The sequence below is a fragment of the Equus quagga genome, chromosome 9 (assembly GCF_021613505.1).
Source record: "Equus quagga isolate Etosha38 chromosome 9, UCLA_HA_Equagga_1.0, whole genome shotgun sequence".
Lineage (NCBI taxonomy): Eukaryota > Metazoa > Chordata > Mammalia > Perissodactyla > Equidae > Equus > Equus quagga.
The window spans coordinates 92,607,168-92,627,159 of record NC_060275.1 but is presented as its reverse complement, the minus strand read 5'-3'; the positions used below and the strand labels follow the sequence as shown (position 1 = coordinate 92,627,159).

Sequence of the window (19,992 nt, the reverse complement as noted above, 5' to 3'; positions counted from 1 at the left end):
AGAAATACCAACTTTTAAAGGAGAGGTAGAGAAACAGGAGAAGGGTCCAGCACAGGAGACTAAGACAGAACTGTGTAGAGAGGTAGGGAAGAAAACTAAGAAGCATATGGAGTAGAAACCAGAAGAAGAAAGTGTTTGAAAGTGGAGAGAGAAAACAATAGAATCAAATGTTGCCAAGAGGTCAAGTAAATTAAGAAGCTGTATGGGTGAGGGGAGAAGTGGGGGTAAAAAATAGGGTTTGATGGGTTGAGGAATGAGTAAGCAATGAGCAAACAGAGAAACTAAATGTAGACAACTCATTTAAGAAGTTTAGCTGGGTAGAATAAACTATGGTATTTTCATGAAATGGAACATTTTACAGAAATGAAACAGGAAAGAATACTGATATATGCAACACAACACAGATTAATCTTCCAAATATGTGAGCAAAAAAAGAGACATGCAAAAAAGTACACATTGTCTAATTCCACGTATATAAAGTTCAAAAGCAGGCAAAACTATTCTATGGTGATGGAAGTCAGAATCATGGTTACCTTTGGGGAGGGTAAAGACTGGGAGAAGGGTATGAGGAAAGCTTCTGGGGACACTGTTTAATGTTCTATATCATCATCTGAGTGGTTATATGGGTGTATTCACTTTGAAAAAATCAAACTAAACAACAATCTGTGCAGTTTTCTGTACTGATTTATATTTCAATAAAAAAAGTCTCCAAAAAACATTTAGCTGTGATGAGGGGTCGATCATTGAGGTAGAAGCTAAAAGCTGGAAAGGGCTGTGATTTGAGAGACTTTTTGTTTGTTTCCCTTTGTTTTCAAAGTATGAGAGAACTGTGCATGCTTTGTTGAAATTGGAAGCTGAAAGTATTGGTAACAAGAGCTGACGGGGATAGGTTCATATTTCAGGAAGAAGGATTAACTGTAATAAGAGGGACTCTTTCAACTGAAGGGGAGGGGAAGGAAGAACGGATGGGTAGGTAGATAGGGTCCGTTGGTGAGAAGCTGAAAGAGCTGCCATCTGATGACATCTGCTTTCACTCTGAGGTAGAAAGTATAGTCATCTGCTATGAGAGAAGGTGACTGTTTTTAGGGGGTAGGAGAGAGAGCCACAAAGGGAACAGCAGAGGTCTGAAGTGATTGGAAAGATTTGCTGTGAAGAACAAAGAGCAAGTAGACTAGAGAAACAAAGGAGGAAAGTCTGGCAATGTTCAGGGCCCAGTCGAGTTCAATGAACATGACTTTAAAGGGGCACTGCTCTACTCTGCTGCACGATTTTCGCTTGCAGTGTTCACTACCTCCAGTTTTAGAGCTTAGTCCCTGCAGGATATCTAAGATGCTCAGCAGGCAGTGGATAAAATGTGAGTCTGGAGCACCGCCAAAAGACAAAGCTACAGTGGGTAAAAAGTAAGATTCAGAACGCATCACATGTCAGTGAAACTATGGCTATAATTAAAGCTGTGCAGGGAGAGTCAGATAACAACAGGACTAAAGATGGGACCCTAGGGAATACCAATATTTAGGAAATGAGTCACAGAAATGGAGCCCATGAAGGCAATTCAGAAGGCTGGGCTAAGCAGACAGAACTCAGGAGATGATGATATTAGCCAAAGCAGTTTGATGTAATAACGGGGCTGGAAAAATGAACTGAAGAGGGTCAAGAGAGACGACAATAACTTGAAAAGAAGGATAATAAGAAAAATTTTTTGTTTTTTATTTTTTGTTTGGTTTTTCATTTCTTTTAAGATGGGAGAGACTTGCACAAGCAGAAAGGGAGAGGACAGATTTAAGGGGAAAATAAGTGATATTTGAATAAATTCTAAAGCATGAAGGTTCACTAAAAAAAAAATCACTTTTTTTTACTTTAACCAAACTTTTAAAAATTTTATTCTTCACTACCACTTACCATGTTAAAAATTGTGATGTCCAATATACCACCCTCCAGAAAATTGGCATGATTCCATCAGGAATGTAACTCCATGGCTTAAAACAGGGATGTTCGCTGTTTAATAACAATTTAAAGCCAATTAATCATAAATGACAACTTAAATGAATTACAGGGGTTGGCCTGGTGGCATAGTGGTTAAGTTTGCATGCCCTGCTTTGGCGGCCCAGGGTTCATGAGTTTGGATCCTGGACATGGACCTACATACCACTCATCAAGCCATGCTGTAGTGGCATCCCATATACAAAAAATAGAGGAGGACTGGCACAGATGACAGCTCAGGGACAATCTTCTTCAAGCAAAAAGAGGAAGATCAGCAACAAATATTACCTCAGGGCCAATCTTCCTCACCAAAAAAAAAAATAAAAATAATAATAATAAATGAATTACATGATTAATTCGTGCGTGGCAAAGTTCATTTACATTCAGATATTAAATCATTGACTCTAATTTGTAAAATTTCATAGAAAACTTAAAATTCAAAGCTGACTGTCAAGCTAAAAAACACATCCAAAGGGAACAAAACAGTCTGTTCTAGAGAGGAACACCACTTCAATTTTCAACTTTCAAGGTATTTTTCGTCACTGAGTAAAAAGAGGACACAATGTTCACCTAATAATCTAAAAATGCAATAGTCTTTAAAAGCAAATGCATCATAAAATTAAATCTCTGATTTGATTACTTTTAAAATTGATGATTACCTTTAAAATACACACTCACCCCATTTGTGGGGCTGGTTATTTTTGGGAAGGGTGGGGGAAGAAATTAGGTGACTAATTCCTGGAAACTGAAATGCTAACTAAATCAATCACTATAGCATAGCTCCTATGGAGATACATGCCAGCACTTAGGGATAATTCTGTAAATTTTCTGAAAATCTGATGTGTATCTGACCACATATTCTTCCATTAACAGTCAGTCTTCCTGGACTGTAAGTATATTCCTTAGTCCAAGGGCTTCCAAAAATCCACAATTGCTGCTGATCTATATCAATTGTAATGATGGTTCAAAGGGGAGTAATGTCTACATTTTAAATTTACCCTTATCCAGATTAGGTTAAAAAAATAATAATAAAAGCTGCACAAAGAAACATGAAAATATTACCTAAAGCATTGGTAAAAGCTATAGTCAACATATATTAGTTTTTTACTTGGAAGCTTGATATGAATTTAACATAACATTTTGATAATTTGAACTTTATTCATTCTTGGTCTAAAACTGTAATGATTTCAAAGGATGTGCAACATGAAAGGCATATGCTACATACAGAATAACCTCCTTGTTCTTTATTACAACCTTATAAATTAGGCAAAAGAGAAAACATATGCCCCATTTTTTAGATCGAAGACAGAGGCTGAGAGGAAAAATAGCTTTTGGAAGTCACATACTAAGTAAATGGTAAAACCAAAACTAAAAAATCAGGTCTTCTCCAAGTTTCTCATTAGCATCTACTGAAACGCCTTATGCACCAACAAATATTTAAAATTTAAATTTAAGATTTAAATTTAAAGAAAATACAAAGTAATTAAGTCTACTAGCAAAGGATGGAGGTGCGGAAGGGGTGAGTAGAGAATGAGGATACACTTTTATAAATACAAAATCCAGATGGTAAAAACTGACAATTTTTAAACAATTTGCCCTCTACAATATTAAAAAAAAAAAAAAATACCTTGGAGCTGGGGTAGCAGCATACACTCCTGTAGTGCTGTTATTCTCGGGAGGGCTGGAGTTTGCAGCAGCATGCTTGCACCGGTTGTATATTGTCTAAAGCAATGAACACATGGTTTAAAAACGAAAATCAAAGGGTTATCAAGTACTTTAGGGATATTGGAGTGTATCAATCTATCTACCCAAAATTACCCTCCTGGCTATGCTTTTTAATGATCAAATTCATATAGTAACATTTAAATTCAAAATATAAATATAACCTTACATAATTTAGCTGTCTTAAGAACTAACATATCTCAAGCACGCTGTATGATTACAACTGCCATTTAAATTGTGAAAATCCGTTTCACCTCTTACCGTACTAACATCCAGAGGCAGTATGAAGACAATAAGAAAGCAGAGATACCAAGCTAGCAGCGTTCCAACAATTACAAGTCTATGCTGTTTCTTAAAGTCTCCGTATCGATGAAGTAGGAATAATGCCAGAAAAAAGACAAAAACAATCTCGAGTCCCAATGCTGCACCACTCATTATTGAATGTTCACTCCGACTGACCAAAGTAACTCACATGGTCTGGATCACATCTGTAAACTGAAAAAAAAAAAAATATATGCAGCATTAACATAGGAAACGACCAGTTGAAAATTTCCTAAATATTTATTAATGTATTAATAAGGTCTTCGGAAAACTGTCATGCTTTACATTGGACTACAAATAAGATGAAAAGGATAATTCTGGGGCTGGGCTGGTGGCATAGTGGTTAAGTTTGTCCACTCTGCTTTGGTGGCCCAGGGTTCGCAGGTTTGGCTCACAGGCACGGGGCCTGGCACCACTTGTCAAGCACACTGTGGCAGCATCCTACATAAAATAGAAGAAGACTGGCACAGATGTTAGCTCAGAGACAATCTTCTGCAAGCAAAAAGAGAAAGGTTGTAACATGTTAGCTCATGGCCCATCTTCTTCACAAAAAGTAAAAAGAAAAAAAAGAAAAGAAAAATATAAAAAGAAAAGGATAGTTCCTACTCTCAAGTATTTATATCTTATTTTCTAAAGCATATATGAAAAATCTCACATAAATTATACCTTCAGGAAAAAAACGTATTTTAACAAAACTTACACAAGTTCTTAAAATACTATAAAACAAGAATACTAGACATGGACAGTTTCAACAGTGTCATTTGGAGTTTGTTCCTTAATGTTGTAAGTCCTAACAGACTATTTCATACAAATACACTATTGACTAGATCCTAGGAAACTGGATATTTCTTAAAATGAGGTTTTCTAAGATCATCCAAAGCCCATTACATAAGATTTTCTAAAAGAGAGAGAGAAAGAGACAGAAAGACAGAGACCATCTGAAAGTAACCCTTTCCTCTGTTCAAAATGGTGTTTTTCTTTAGCATTAATATTGTCTAACAACTCAACTTTCATGACTTGAAATTCTTATTAATTTATCGCTTCACTTAATATACTTACCGCTTTCTATTTATCTATACAAATCTTATTTTCTTTAAAGAAAATCACTTTATCTATTTGATATGCAGAAAAACTTATCAATGATTACTGAAAAGTTATACATTTGAAAATATTTTTTAGTTGTAAATGCTGATGATACAGGCATCAGCAAATGCTTTATTTGACATTTCTCTACTCTTATGAAACAATTCACCTTTACTAACTGAAGGCATTATATACTTTTCACCCTTGTAAAATCAATGTTAAGCATTTCTGTTTGTCTATGGACTAAATATTCCAAGGAATTAATATCTTAACATAAAGAACCAAGACTGTGATGAAACCCACGAAAATAAAATAAGGCAGAGTCAACAAAATACTTCAAATCTACAAACACCTCCAGCCAAAACTAGTTATAAAAAGAACAAAGAAAGTTTGAGTAATTTAACAGGCTAAATTTAAATTTATATAGGAAATACCCCTATGTGAACTATCACAAACAAAAATCACATTTAATAAACTATTTTCTTCACTATTTCTTTATATTGTTGAAGTGGTTTCTTCCAATTCCTCTGTGCATTTCAACCATCAATATTTTCATTTTTCTTAAATATCTAAAATTTATCCCCTTTTGTCACTGCCTATTACCTTACCCTGCTACATTTTTCTTCAAAACACTTATCTACCTGATATAATGTCTATTCTTTATATTTATTGTTCCTAGGTAATCCCCCCCTCACACATAGACTCCATGAGAGCAGAGACTTGACTATTTTATCCAGTGCTGTATCCTAAGTCTCTAATATAGTGTCTGGCATATAACAGATATTCAAGAAATATTTAGGGCCAGCTCTGATGGCCTAGCGGTTAAGTTTGGTATGTTCCACTTCAGCAGCCCAGGTTTGGTTCCCGGGCGCAGACCTACACCACTCGTCTGTTAGCGGTCATGCTGTGGTGGTGGCTCACATACAAAAAAAAAAAGAGGAAGATTAGCAGCAGATGTCAGCTCAGGGCGAATCTTCCTCAGCAAAAACAAAAAAAAGAAAAATATTTGTTGAATGAATAAATGAATGAACAAACAGAAGTGGTATACTTTAGTATATAAGCTATGTTTTATTACTGCTGACTTCAAAGATAATATAAAACTCTTGTTACGATCTCCAAAATTGATTTTACAAATACTTATTACAATTCAAAACTCTGCCTCTTTCTAATTACTACTCAAAATTTCAAATTTCATATTCTATGGGAAAACTTATACTATCACAATAAGAGTAAGTCAAATCTTATTTTTAAGCCAAAAATAGATTAAGTAGTTAGCCAACAGTGCAACGTAGAATGTGCTGATGAAAACCATTACCATCTTCAAGATCCAGCTTTTAAAAGAATATCATTCAATGTGAATTTAACTGCAACATAATTATGTGAAAATCTCTTTAGAGTTTGATCTAGATATTTATTTACCTGAACTGTCCAGTGCAAGGAATAAGACAATCACTAAATCAACAGAAAAGAATACTGAACATTATAGATAACCAAGGAAATGCTAAATAAAGTATGACAGAAACAAACGATGGAATATTATTGAAGTATAAGATATAATGTTTATTAGGATTATTTAATAACATTAGAAAATTACCATAACATTAATTGAAAAACTAGATACACACAATTTTCCAGAATATGCATTAAAAAAGACTTTAAAAAAGTCTTTAAAAAAAGACAACAAAGAAATATATGAAAACATCAATAATAGGCGGTAAGATTATGGGCATAAGCAAACAACAAAATCAGAGATAAACTTGCCACTAGCTACTAATATTTTTTTTTCCTATGGCTGTCAGTTTTTCGGTCTGATTCATAGTCAGTACTTTAAAACACTGCAGATGAATAAATGGAATCCTTTGGATCCTACAGATCCTTTATTCTAGTAATAAAGAGATGATACTGTTGTATCTCTTCCCATGCTCTGTGTATTATGCTGCTATAAACAATTATAAACTTAGTGGCTTAAAACAACACCCATATCTCATAGTTTCTGTGGGTCCAGGCCTAGCGTGGCTCAATTGAGTTCTCTCCTTAGGGTCTCACAAGATTGAAATCAAAGTGTCAGCAGATTTGTGATCCTCTCTGGAGACTCTGGGGAATAATCTATTTCTAAGTACATTCAGGCTATTGCAAAATTCATTATGTTACGGTCATAGGACTGAGATCCTCATGTCCTTGCAGAGTGTCAGCAGGTATTCGCCCTCAGTTCTAGAGAGGCCTCTCTCCAGTCTTTTCATATGGCCCCACATATCTCAGAGCCAGCAATGGCTTGTCAAATTCTTCTCATGCTTGGAATCTCTGACTTCCTCTTCTGCCCTCAGCTAGGAGAAGGTACTGCTTAAGGGCTCATCTGATCTCACTGGGCCCACCTAGATCATCTAGTCTTATTTACTGGTTTAGGGTGTAGACAGCCTTGGGAGTGGATTATTCTGTTTCCCATACTACTGTTCAAGCTGAACTTCTTTAGCCTTTTTATGACACAAAGTTAGGCCTAGGGGGTCCCATGAAATTGGAGATGAAAACTGGGGTTTCCCTAACCTGAGATGAGAAAATGCTAGTTTTAAAGTCCATATCATCGACCTTGTACCTAAATTCAAGTGAGGAATTGCTTTTTTACAGTCCAGAATGACAGAACTTTCCAAGGTTCCTTATGAATTCCTATAGCCTCTTTTGTTTATTTCAACTGAGTAATTTTCTCTTCAAAGCTGGGGGTGCCATATGCTCCACCTAATTTAGTTATTTGTATATTAAATTGATAAGATAATTGTTGACTAAAATCTAAAAAATATAAACAAAGATTGGACAACTCAAGTTTGGCTTATTAAAAAAACCCATTACCGGAGAGGACAGCAATTTGGCAATATGTATCAAAAACCTTAAAAAAGATACATACCTTTGTCCTAGTAATTCCTCTTTAAATAACTTAAAGAAAAACCAAAATGGGAACAAAGATTTATCCACAATGTTATTTTTCACAGCAGCATTACTTAAACGTGAAAACGGAAACATAAATGTTTGTACTAAATAGTCCTGGAAGTTTTAAAAATGTCCACCAGTCTCATCACTGTCGGTTGCCTAAAGCAGCTGAGGGTTTAATAAATCACTAATTCTGCTACCATGGCCATGACTGATGAGAGGAGGGATCTGTGCTTGAGGCCACCTAAGAGCAACACTCCACTGCAGACAGTAATTCAAAGAGCCCACCAGATTCCCCCAGCCTAGAAGAAAGGTGAGATCCAAGGAGACACTTTAGAGATGCCAAGAGACAGGAGAGGGGTCTGAGGGAGTATACACAGGAAATACACATATACGCATGGACGGATATACACCAAAATGCTAGTAGTGGTTGCCAAGGGTAGTAAAGAGATGATTTCTACTTTCTCCTTTGTGCTTTCTTGTACATGTGTGCTTTTAATTTCAAGTAATTTTAAATATGTATTATTTCATAATTTTAAAATTATTTAAGAATCAATGCAGTAATATGAAGGTAAAACACACAAGTATGAAAAATTTTGCCAGTGTTATTAAGTGCCGAAAATTACAACTATTTTAAAATACAAATGTTTTATTGTACTGTGGTAAACCTGGGTTCTAAATCCCAACTCCAATAATTGTGTGACTTTATGCCATTTAAGCTGTTAAATGAGGATAAATAATCACCTCACACAGGTTGCTATGAAGATCAAATGAGATCTAAAAGTAAAATACCAAGCAGGAGCTCCAGGCACAGGGTAGGTCTTTTAATATATGCTAGTCGCTAATCTCTGCCTCCTCACATCAACGTGTTTCTAGAAGATAACCAATTGCCCTAATGGTATGAAAGCATAGCTTTACCCTAAATGGGTCTTCCCCTACTCCCCCCAAAAAACTATGAATGATATCAAATGCTTTTTGTTTCTCATTCTCTGTGGTTACCACAGCCTGGGCCCACCCTCATTCTCATAAAAGAAGAAAATGATCCTCGCTGGCAGAAATCCCTCCTCTTGCCTCTCTTGACAAATTGGGATTATCTCCCTAAATCTGCAAGGTAGCCCCAACACCCCTTCCTTTGTCTGTACGCTGTGAAGAGACAGAACACATCTCAGAGCCATGTGAAGAGGGTGCACTTGAAGGGCCAGCCCAGTGGCAGGCTCGGCTTCAGCAGCCCAGGGTTCACAGGTTTGGAGCCTGGGTGCAGACCCAGCACTGCTCATCAAACCACGCTGTGGAAGCATCCAACATAAAACAGAGGAAGATTGGCACAGATGTTAGCTCAGCAACAATCTTCCTCAAGCAAAAAGAGGAAGATTGGCAACAGATGTTAGCTCAGGGCCAATCTTCCTCACCAAAAAAAAACACTTCTCTAATGAGTTGTGATTTTAAGGGAAAGGATGTAGATTTCAAAGGAAGGCAATTGCTTTCTCCTTAGCCAAAGTAACCGAAAGCTGGCTTTACGTAAAAAATCAGAATACTGCACTTAAAAATATTTTCATATAATGTTACTTTAACGAATTGTGAACATTCAGCATAGTATTCTCTACCTAGTTTCAACCAAAATCGATTTGTGAACGGATCCCTTCTTCACACCAATTTCACCTACTTTCAAGAACAAGCTGAAGGTTCATGAATACCTTCCTCAGGTAAGAGGTGGTTACTTTTCGAGCTAAGCACCAACATTGAAACAAGCACATACCTGGGCAAGGGAGCTTTAATTCATTTTTTTAAAGAAATGAATCATTGTTTAAAGAAATAAGAATCATTTTTTATAAAGAAAGAAGAAAGTGTGTCATACAGCAAGCTGAACTAATATTTTTGAGATGAGGCTGGCCTGCTTGCTTCTGAACTTTATAAATCCTCTCCATTTTCACTAGGGTTGGAATTTATTCCCCTTCCCTCTTCCCCTGATTTCCCGGGGTCACCGTTACAGTGAGGTTTGCACAATGGATCTCGCATGGTCATCCTACTTGGAATGTGGCACGCTCCCTACTCTAAGCGCCCCCCGACTCGTCTCCGCGGAGACAGGCTGAAAGCAGCTGGCTCGACGGCGGCGACGCAACCAGACGCAACCGGTTGAGCGAGAGCAGCCGAATGGCTTTGCGGGTGGCTCCCAGCGTTGCCTGGTAAAGCCCTGTGCAAACAGTCACCTGATTTGTTCCCACGCTAGCACTTCTGAGACCGCTCAAGGCTGCCAGGGGAAGGACGCGCAGCTCTCGCCCACTGCACAGGGATGCACTGTGGTTTCCTGCTCCCCTAAAACCAAACCACAGCCTCTCGATCGAACCGCGGTACCGTCTACGAAACGCTCTCCCACGCGTTATCTTGTCCGCCCCTCCCTCCAAGCCTGGGAGACGGGCGTCGTCGTCTCAGCGCCTATTTTATAGGTGAGCAAAGGATCCTGTCCACACACCGGTCCTTAGGGCCGCCCTCTCCTCGGCGGGGGAGGCAGAGGGGAAAAACAGGGGAACGCCCCCGGCCCGCAGCCTCTCACCTGGCGGGTGGGCCGGGCTACCGCCTCCACTCAGGTTCCGGGGACGCGGGCCCGCGGCGGCGGCCGCCTGGGGTCTCCAGGGTCCTCTCTATGTCCGCCGCGCTCGGCCCCAGACACCAAGTGCCTCACGCTCTCCTCCTCTGGCTCACCGCGCGATCTCGCCAGACAGCGTCTGGAAAGACCGGGAAACTCCGCGTGTGCCACAGCCGTCCCGTGTCCGGGACCCACGCTACCAGGTGACGGCGGTGACTGTCACCAGAAGGCCTGCGGGTTCCTGGGAAAGGAAAACCCTTCCCGGTCAAGCGGCTGACACTTCTCAGTCAGCCGGAGCGCCGCCCACTTCCGCTTCCCCGCCTACTCCGTGGGCCTTCCAGCCCCGCAGCCGCGGGGGGTTGTGGGTATCTCGAGGGCGGGCGAAGTTGCAAAGGAAGGAAGTAGCGGCGAGCCAGCCCGACTATGGGGCAGGGCAGAAACTACAGTTCCCAGGAGACAGCGGGGCCGCAGGCGGCGGCTGCGGAGGAGAGCGGGCAGAAGAGCCCTGCGCGCGCGGTGGGGATGAAACGTTGCTAGAGTTCGCGGGTCTTGCCGCTGGAGGCCAGAGCAGCACGCTGTGAGCTGCTGCGCGCCAAAGCGGGAATCCGAGAGGCGGGCAGCTCTGCAATTAATGCACGCATTTAAAACTCCCGAATCTGTGGACGCCATGCACAGGTAAACCGATTGCAAAAAGGGGCAGAAGATGAATGGACCGTCTTAATTCATTTAGGCCGCGAATATTGCTACTTGCTAATATTGTTACTAATGCTATAATGTGAATGGTTGCTTAGCTGCTTCTTTGGGAAAGCGTGGATGGAGGGAAGCTTTAGTGTAGTTATCAGCGTGCGGGTTTGTTTGGCTTCCCTTATCGGGCTTTCCTGCTTTCAATCAGTGTATGATTGCCCTCCCTCTTTCCTTCTCTCTTCCCTCCACCCTAGGAAATTCTTGAGGCTTTGTGCACGATCATAAATCAAAGAGCCTTTTCGATTTTGGTTATTTTCTCTTTCATTCTTGGGAACGCGCCATTATCACGTAAAAAATGCAGTTCTGTTAGCTGCTGTAAAAGTTTTCTACAGTGCATAACTTGCAGTTCCGTTTAGGCCTATCCTGGAATTATTTACGTGTGTGTTTTAGAAAGAAACGGGTTGGCTGTTGTGCATCTTTGCAGGAAACACCTCCAGGAGATTCCCGACCAGAGTAGCAACGTTACCACCAGCTTCACGTGGGGATGGGATTCTAGCAAGACTTGTGAACTGCTGTCGGGCATGGGAGTCTCTGCTCTGGAGAAGGAGGAGGTGGATAGTGAGAACATCCCCCAGGAACTGCTCTCAAATCTGGGTCACCCGCACAGCCCCCCACGAAAACGGCTGAAGAGCAAAGGGAATGACAAGGACTTTGTGATCGTCCGCAGACCTAAGCTAAATCGAGAAAACTTTCCAGGTAAGGTATGAGGGTAAAATTCTAGGTCACCTAAGGGGTAGATTGAACTATTTTGTTGTATAAAATAGAGATTTGTTCAGGGATCTTTAGAGTGGGGCCCTTTTAAAATCACCTAATTCTGAAGCTGTTTTCCAAAGAAATGGCACAGGTCATTGTCGTTGAAGTCTTTAGAAAACTTGGTGGGTATACATTTTGTAATGCATAATTGACTTTTAAGCCATGAGAAGACATTCCTGCCTTTTTTCTTAGAAGGGAACCTATCTGCTCAAAAGCTAGCTCAGTGCCACTGATAAATGGGAACATAGGCCATGATCTTCTTGTAGGATTCCTTTTGTTTATATTCTGCTGCTCTATAGCCCTGGTTGAGCTTTTTGCCATAATCACTTTAGTTATTTGTCAAAGAACTGCTAACATGAAAGTTAAACTAAGTGGAGGAGACTTACCTCCCCAGGTCCACTCTCAAATGGGATTCTTCTGGTATACCCTGTCTCCATTTCTCCCAGGATTAAACCAACCCAACCCAAAAACCTGAGGGTGGCTCAGATTCCCACCATCCGCCAACATCCACCCAATCATTGAATCTTTCCCTCTTGTCTCATAAATATTTCTCAAGCTTTCAGTGAACATCTCTTGCCTGAATGATTGGAATGGACTCATAATCCCAGCCTTCTCCTCTCCAGATCCATCCCCCAGAGTGAGAGTGGACTGACTGTAATGTAGAACTCACCGTATCATTCCTCTCTTAATAGCTCGCCATTCCCAGTCTTCTCAGCAGGTGAGCGAGTGCCTCCCAGAGTGGATCAGAGCCCCAAGAGTACTCAAAGTCATAGGGTAAACGTAATGCCTTGACCTGGGATTACCAGTTTTTCTTGCTAGTAAGTCATTTAAAACATTAATTCAGCAAATATTTGCTGACAACATGCTGTGTGCTAGGCAGTGTTCTAGGTGCTGGGGATACTGCAGTGAGCAAAACAAATGTTTCTACGCTCATGGAGCTTCTGTTCTCGAGAGAGGACACAATAAACATAATAAATTTGGTAGGTAGTATATTAGAAGGTGATAAGTGCTGTGGCTAACAACAAAAATAAAACAAGCCAAGAGGGATTAGAAGTCCTGAGGTGGGTAGATGGATTGCACTTTTTTTTTTTTGAGGAAGATTAGCCCTGAGCTAACTACTGCCAATCCTCCTCTTTTTGCTCAGGAAGACTGGCCCTGAGCTAACATCCATGCCCATCTTCCTCTACTTTATATGTGGGACGCCTACCACAGCATGGTGTGCCAAACAGTGCCATGTCCACACCCAGGATCCTAACCGGCAAACCCTGGGCCTCCAAGAAGCAGAATGTGCGCATTTAACTGCTACACCAACAGGCCGGCCCCTGGGTTGCACTTTTAAATGGTATTGAAGGAAAGCCTCACTCGGACAGTGAGCTTTAAGCAAAGGCATAAAGAAGGTGAGGGAATGTGCTACGCAAATATCTTAGAGAAGAGAGCCCCAAGCAGAGGGAACAGCCAGTGCAAAGACCCTGGGGCAGAAGCATGTCCTGCCTGTACAAGGAACAGCAGGGTAGCCATCCTCCCTAAGAGTGCAGGGAGCAAAAGGGAGAGTAGTGGGAGCTCAGGTAGAGGTGATGCTGATAAGACTTGTGATGTGACCTTTGAAAAGGACACACTATTGGGTTGAGGGTAGGAGTTTAGAGACTTGTTAGGAGGTATGAGAGTGGTGATAGGCAGTGGTCAGATTCTGGATAGATTCTGACAGAGTCCACAGAATTAGGAGGCTGTTGAAATTTAGAAGAGGTGATCAGAGTCTAAACTGAAATTGGGTGAGTGATGGAGAAAAAGAGATTAAAGACCTAAAGATGAAGTCTTGCAGAGCCAAGGTAAATAGGTATGTTCCTAAATTCTCCCACCTGGCTTTTTGTGCAGAAAGGTTGATTGGTTGGCTGCTTGCTTGCTTGCTTGCTTTGCTTTAAAAAACTCTGGGTTTTTTGGTTTTTGACCTTTTCATTAGGAAAAAGAACCTTCAAATTATGTTCTGGGAATCTATGTCAAGAGTTGGATTAATTAGAAAGACAGTAAAGGATTGTGGTAAAGTCAGGGAAATCTGCCTTTGAATGTCTGTTCTCCTGTTTACCAACCTTGGGAAGTTATTTGGGTTCTCTGAGCCTTAGTTTCCTTGTGAAATGGAGTGATAATACCCACTTTATGGGCTGCTGTGGAGATTAAATGAGAGTTCCCGTAACGTCTTAGCAGGCTGCCTGGCACACAACACTCAATCCGGAAACCCAGTTAATGCAGTCAACGAAATTTCGGATGTCCATTGGAAGGCTGCTTTATCCTTTGTCCTTAATACTGTTAGTCTAACCCTATTAGTGTAGTTTTTTTCCTTCAAAATTTAGTGTCATTGCTATATTGAGTGTCTGAAATGTAGCAGTGGCAATTTGATGCTTGACCATCCAAGTGTGGTGAAAGATACTTCCTGACAAGATAAGCAGATTTTGATTAATTTGTCCGGTGCATCCAGCTTTTAACACGGAGTATGATTGCTGTGCATCCTTCCACATTCACACACACAGATGTAAATAAAAAAGACATTTTTTAAGCAAGGCACTGTGGAAACAAGACGGAAGATTAAGGGATGGTTGCTATCTTCTAGGAAATTGCACGGGAAGTTGAGAAAAGACGATACACAAAAGAAGCTCACAGCAAAAAATGGCCGCTAATACGCCAGCAGCGGTGTATTCAGGCAGTGAGTGCTGTAGGAGGCCAGGGGAGGGAGCCCTTTGTGCCAAAGGGACCTGAAACTTCCCAGATGTGAAAGGCTTCCGAGATGATTCTCACTGGACATGGACAAGCTTCCTTCTTCCACTTAGCAACAGTGGAGGCTCTGAGAAAAGAGAGGATCTGGAAAGGGTCCAATCAATGAGTCTGGATTGTTAAAATTGACTTCAAAAATACGTATCTGAGGGGCCGGCCCGGTGGCGCAGCGGTTAAGTTCGCACGTTCCGCTTCTCGGCGGCCCGGGGTTCGCTGGTTCGGATCCCGGGTGCGGACATGGCACTGCTTGGCAGCCATGCTGTGGTAGGCGTCCCACGTATAAACTAGAGAAGATGGGCACGGATGTTAGCTCAGAGCCAGGCTTCCTCAGCAAAAAGAGGAGGACTGGCAGTAGTTAGCTGAGGGCTAATCTTCCTCCAAAAAAAAAAAACCAAAAAATACGTATCTGAAGTAAAAGAAAAAAAATAGTTTTATGTGATCACCTAAGAGAGAGGTGAGGAGGGAAACTAATAGTATCCTTTGTATGTGCATGGAATTACACACAATGCACACCGGCTGGGCGGTGTGGAAGAGGGGGTAGAGTCAGTGATGCAGCATGAGGGGCAGCTGGTGGAGAGGATTTCCAGTGGGCCTCCAGGAGCCTGGGGCCTCCAGTGTAGCTGGATCATCATTCCAGGGAGTTTTGTCTGCAGTTGTCAGGACAGGTGGCTGACAGCTCTGCCAGAATTAAGGTAGAACAGGCCACACATGCTTTATGTAGCTATCTGCAGACAGTGGCCCTGGGCTGTGAGGTTTTCATGCTTCCTCACTCAGCAGTCTCTCTCTGCAGGCCCCAAGCCAGGCTCCCGTCTGGTGACTAAATCCTCCTCTCTGTTTATTATGGAAGATAAAAACTATGTGGCTGGGGCTGGCCTGGTGGCATAGTGGTTAAGTTCACGTGCTCCACTTTGGCGGCCCTGGGTTCGTGGGTTCGGATCCCAGACACAGACCTACACACCACTCATCAAGCCGTGCCATGGCAGCATCCTACATACAAAATAGAGGAAGATTGCCTCAGATGTTAGCTCAGTGACAATCTTCCTCAAGCAAAAAGAGGAAGATTGGCAACAGATGTTAGCTCAGGGCCAATCTTCATCACCAAAAAAAAAAAAGAAAAGAAATCAACACACTTTAAAAGAAAAAACTGTGTGGCCAACCAGTATGAGGACAGGTCTGATTGGCTCTTGGGGTGAGTGTGTGGAAGGAAATGGCCCAGTAGTGAGATCAGTAGTGGGCAGGAAGAGGACAGCTGTGTTTCATTCATGGTCATTAAATGCCTATCTCAATCCCCTGTCAACCCCCCATAAACAGAGGATGGCCTTGAAAACACTGTTGAACTAATTTGTTGATCCACTCTTCCATGGCTGTTAAACTGCTTGAAATTCCAGACCCTACAATGGTTTTCAGACTGGAGACTCTGGAGTTTAGAGTATGCTGATATCCCCAAGGGAACTTGTTCAAAGTGCAAAATTCCACAGATTCCAGTCCCAGAAGTCTGCCTTGAGCCTGGGAATCTGCTTTTTAATACCTCTAGGCAAACATTTTTCTCCAGTATTTTTTTTTTAACCTATACGAAATATATTTTACATTGCAATCCTGGGTCTGTATCTGAAACAGAAATTTCACAAAACTCTATCTTTCCTTACTAAGATATTTTCTATTCTGTTCCATTCCATTCTTTCAAAACAATGGTTGTCAAACGAAATTGATTTCTTTTTTTTTTTTTTTTGAGGAACATTAGCCCTGAGCTAACATCTGCTGCCAATCCTCCTCTTTTTGCTGAGGAAGACTGGCCCTGAGCTAACATCTGTGCTCATCTTTCTCTCTTTTATATGTGAGATGCCTGCCACAGAATGGCTTGATAAGCAGTGCTAGGTCCGTGCCTGGGGTCTGAACCTGTGAACCCAGGGCCACCAAAGCAGAGCGCACGAACTTAACTGCTGTGCCACTGGGCCAACCCCAAAATTGATTTCTTGACACAGCAGTGAATCTCAGCCTGCAGCTGCCAAAGCTCAGCTCTGTAAGAGCCTTCATGGGACCCTCCCAGGCATCTTTCTTTGCCCTGTAGCTTCCTTTCATTCATTCATTCAGCAGATATTTAGTGAGCACCATTCTCGAGGTTAGGAATGCAGCAGTAAACATGGCAGGCAAAAGTGTCTGCTCTCACAGAGCTTAGATGCTGTACCTTATTCTCCAAATCCCAATTTCCATGGTTGGTTCATTACTCTTCACACACCCCAGGGTTGAGCCAGTCCCTCATAGAAATATAGGGTTGTGGGGCTGAGGGGATCGTCAGGACCCCCGTTTTTGTTTTGCTGTGTTTTGTTTTTTTCAGTTTTGCCCACCTAGCCAAAAAAAACCCAAATACCAAAAGCTAGCATGGTCCAGTCATTTCTCTTTATGATTTGTAGGAAGCGGGGGCAAATTCATCCTAGGTAGCAGAATCTGTTTGTAGTCTACCAGAAAGGAAGTATGGGTTGTTACTACTTAAAACAAGCCAGCAAAAGCAAACAGGAGGTGGGGCCCTGCCCTTAAACACACAAAAAACAGTCGATGTGAGCACCACTGCCTGCTTCTCCTTCAAGGGTAATTGGTTCATTTGTGCTCAGAGAGAGGCGCAATGTGGAGTCAAAATTTTGCTTATGATTAAGATTACTTTGGAGTTTGAATCTGAATCTGAGTGTAGGTGATGTTCTAAGAAATAAATATGTCAAGTAAGATGAGTTCTCTATACTGCAGAGATCTAATGCATAGAAAACTCTTCAACAAGCCACTCTCCAGAGGAGTTTAAGAGGCCTGGGCAGTGCTGAAGTTACAGAAGTGGACAGCTGGGTTTGTAACTAAGGAATAAGTGGAAATGGTGCTGGCTGAGGGTGATGACTAGCAGGTTTGTGAATCTGGCAAGTTTTCACCTTTCATGGCTCCACAGTATGTTTAACTGCTATCCGTGTAATAAAGGACTAGAGGGGAGGACTTAATAATTATCTTCCCTTACTGTGTGGGGCTGGTATGCAGCCTTGGGGGGTTTAGAAGAGGCGAGTGGAGGAAAGACCTGCTCCGGACTTTCCATCCGCTCTGGGCAAGCAGACCAGGCAGCGGTGTAGTCAAGAATCCAGGAAACAGATGGTTGATGTTTTGAGAATTAAATATGGCAAGTAAAATTAGATTGAGCGTATCATAAGCCTGGATACCAGCCACTAGAGCAGCTATATGAAGACAGACTTCTGCCCCACCTGCTGGGACAGCAGCCAATTTCCTGCTGTGACACCCCCACCGGTACCCCAGGGGCTCTCGAATCGGTGTCGTCCTGTGGTCGGCTGCGTGGAGCCCTGGGTACTTGGCTGCTAGCTGAGGCTGTGCATTTTCTTGGCAATTGCTCCTTCCATCTGGTGGCCAACCCATCGATAGCTCTTAGCATCTTTGTGTTACCCCCCCCTCCCCTCCACCTCTCCCTCCCTAGCGTGGATTGATTTCTTTTTCCATCACAAGTCAGGTTAATTCTCACCTTGTTTAAACTTGTAGACCATCAAGTACTCAGAACCGTAGAATCTTAAAGCATCCTAGGGTAGAAAGAGGGCACAGTTTGGTATCAGACCTGGGTTTGAATTCCCACTCTACCACTTACTAGTTGTGTGACCTCGTCCCTTTTGTCCTAATTGCATCTTCTGCCCCCACCTCAAAGACTATTCGTGGACTGACAGAGGACATTGTGCCCTGGGTTTTTGTCTTCAGCTTCATTCCCCGTACGCCAACAGTGCCATCCCATCCCCTTACTGTACCCCCACCTGCAGTACCGTCTGCCACCTGGCCAGCTTTCAGACATCCACCTCTTATGGCTTTGCACCTTCACCTGGGGGCATGGGGTTTAGAAACAGAACAGACTCACATTTCCCTCTCGGCTCTGCCACCTAATGGTTGATCTCACCTTTAACCCCACAGAGACAAGTTTCCTCACCTATAAAATGGAATAATGCTACTTATGGTTGCTGCAAAGATTAGAGTCAGTGTGCTTTAATAAATGCCTCACACTTTTTAGGGCTTTCAGTAAGTGGCAGTTTTAAATGTTGTGTTATGTATTTGTTTATTAGTTCATTGCCCAGTGAGGCCGTCGGGCCGGGACTGTGGCTTACACCCACCTCCCAGCCCTCCTGTGTTAATTAGGTACCCAGGAATGTTTGTAGAAGTGGAGCCATAGGTCAACCTTGTCATTTTACAAACGAGGAATCTGGTCCTAAGAAGCCAGTAGTGTTACCTTTGCATAAAATAAAGCCAGCATCCTTCCCTTGGGTATCGATGACTCCTTTGTGAGTTACCAATTGAGCACTTTCTAATATTCATTGCCAGACTCTCTCCTAGGCACTGATTATGTAGTAGTTAACTGGTTAACAACCAGTCACACAAATACAGATTTAGCACATAGCTTGCATGAAGGGAGAGTAAAACGTGTAATGCATTTACCAAATTTATTGAATGCCTATTATGTGCCAGGTATTGTGCTAGGCGCTGGATGTGCAAACTAGACAGGGGGGCTATGGTGGTGAGCTGGGAGTGCTCCCGTGAGGAAATGACATTTAAGCTGAGATCTGAAGGATAAGTAGGAGTTGGGCAGGTGAAGATAGAAGTTAGAATGCAAAGCCCTCCTAATTCTAGACTCATCTTACTTATGTGGCTTCGTTGTCCTCTGCAAACCTCTGCATTCATTGCTTTGCCAGATTTTCCTCCTAGCATTTTAATTACCTATCTTATATTGTTCTTCTAGTTGTTCCTGATATCTCTCTTCCCAATAAAATAGGAAACACCAAGTTCATGAGTTTATTTCATTTATTTCTCCTGCCCCGCACTTCACAATGAGCCTCCCTAATTTTCTGTTCCCACCACCTTTAATGGATGCTTCGGTGCCCCATCCACAGTGCCTTGAAGCTCACCCTTCCCCCATATGCCGGAGGCTTTCTCCCACACACAGATGACTCTCTGTCTTGAGATCAGCTTTCTCTGGGCAGGCATGCTGGGGAGTTAACATTCCTGCCCCCCTTCCCAGAAGTCCCCAACCTGTGACTGCCAGCAGTCGGTGGATTAATACCCCAGCCCTTGTTCCGCTGGCTGGGGCAGCTCTGGGACAGGAA

At 42.1% G+C, this 19,992-nt stretch overlaps 2 protein-coding genes across 5 annotated transcripts in view; one reads left to right on the top strand and one right to left on the bottom strand.

Moving 5' to 3' along the window:
- The window catches only part of LMBRD2 (LMBR1 domain containing 2), a 52,160-nt gene extending 41,235 nt beyond the window's left edge, over positions 1-10,925 (bottom strand). For all 3 annotated transcript variants that reach the window (XM_046671145.1, XM_046671146.1, XM_046671147.1), the window contains exons 1-4: positions 10,577-10,925; positions 3,964-4,197; positions 3,608-3,702; positions 1,900-1,995 (exon numbers count right to left, since the gene is read on the bottom strand). In XM_046671145.1, coding sequence (XP_046527101.1) covers positions 1,900-1,995; positions 3,608-3,702; positions 3,964-4,137 — 365 coding nt within the window. In that variant the 5' untranslated portion in view covers positions 4,138-4,197; positions 10,577-10,925. The remainder of the gene's footprint in view (positions 1-1,899; positions 1,996-3,607; positions 3,703-3,963; positions 4,198-10,576) is intronic.
- Positions 10,926-11,038: 113 nt separating this feature from the next.
- SKP2 (S-phase kinase associated protein 2) overlaps positions 11,039-19,992 on the top strand; it is a 30,006-nt gene continuing 21,052 nt past the window's right edge. The window contains exons 1-2 of one of the 2 annotated variants that reach the window (XM_046671149.1): positions 11,039-11,284; positions 11,778-12,049. In XM_046671149.1, coding sequence (XP_046527105.1) covers positions 11,241-11,284; positions 11,778-12,049 — 316 coding nt within the window. In that variant the 5' untranslated portion in view covers positions 11,039-11,240. The remainder of the gene's footprint in view (positions 11,285-11,777; positions 12,050-19,992) is intronic. The other variant, XM_046671148.1, reaches the window with a different exon arrangement.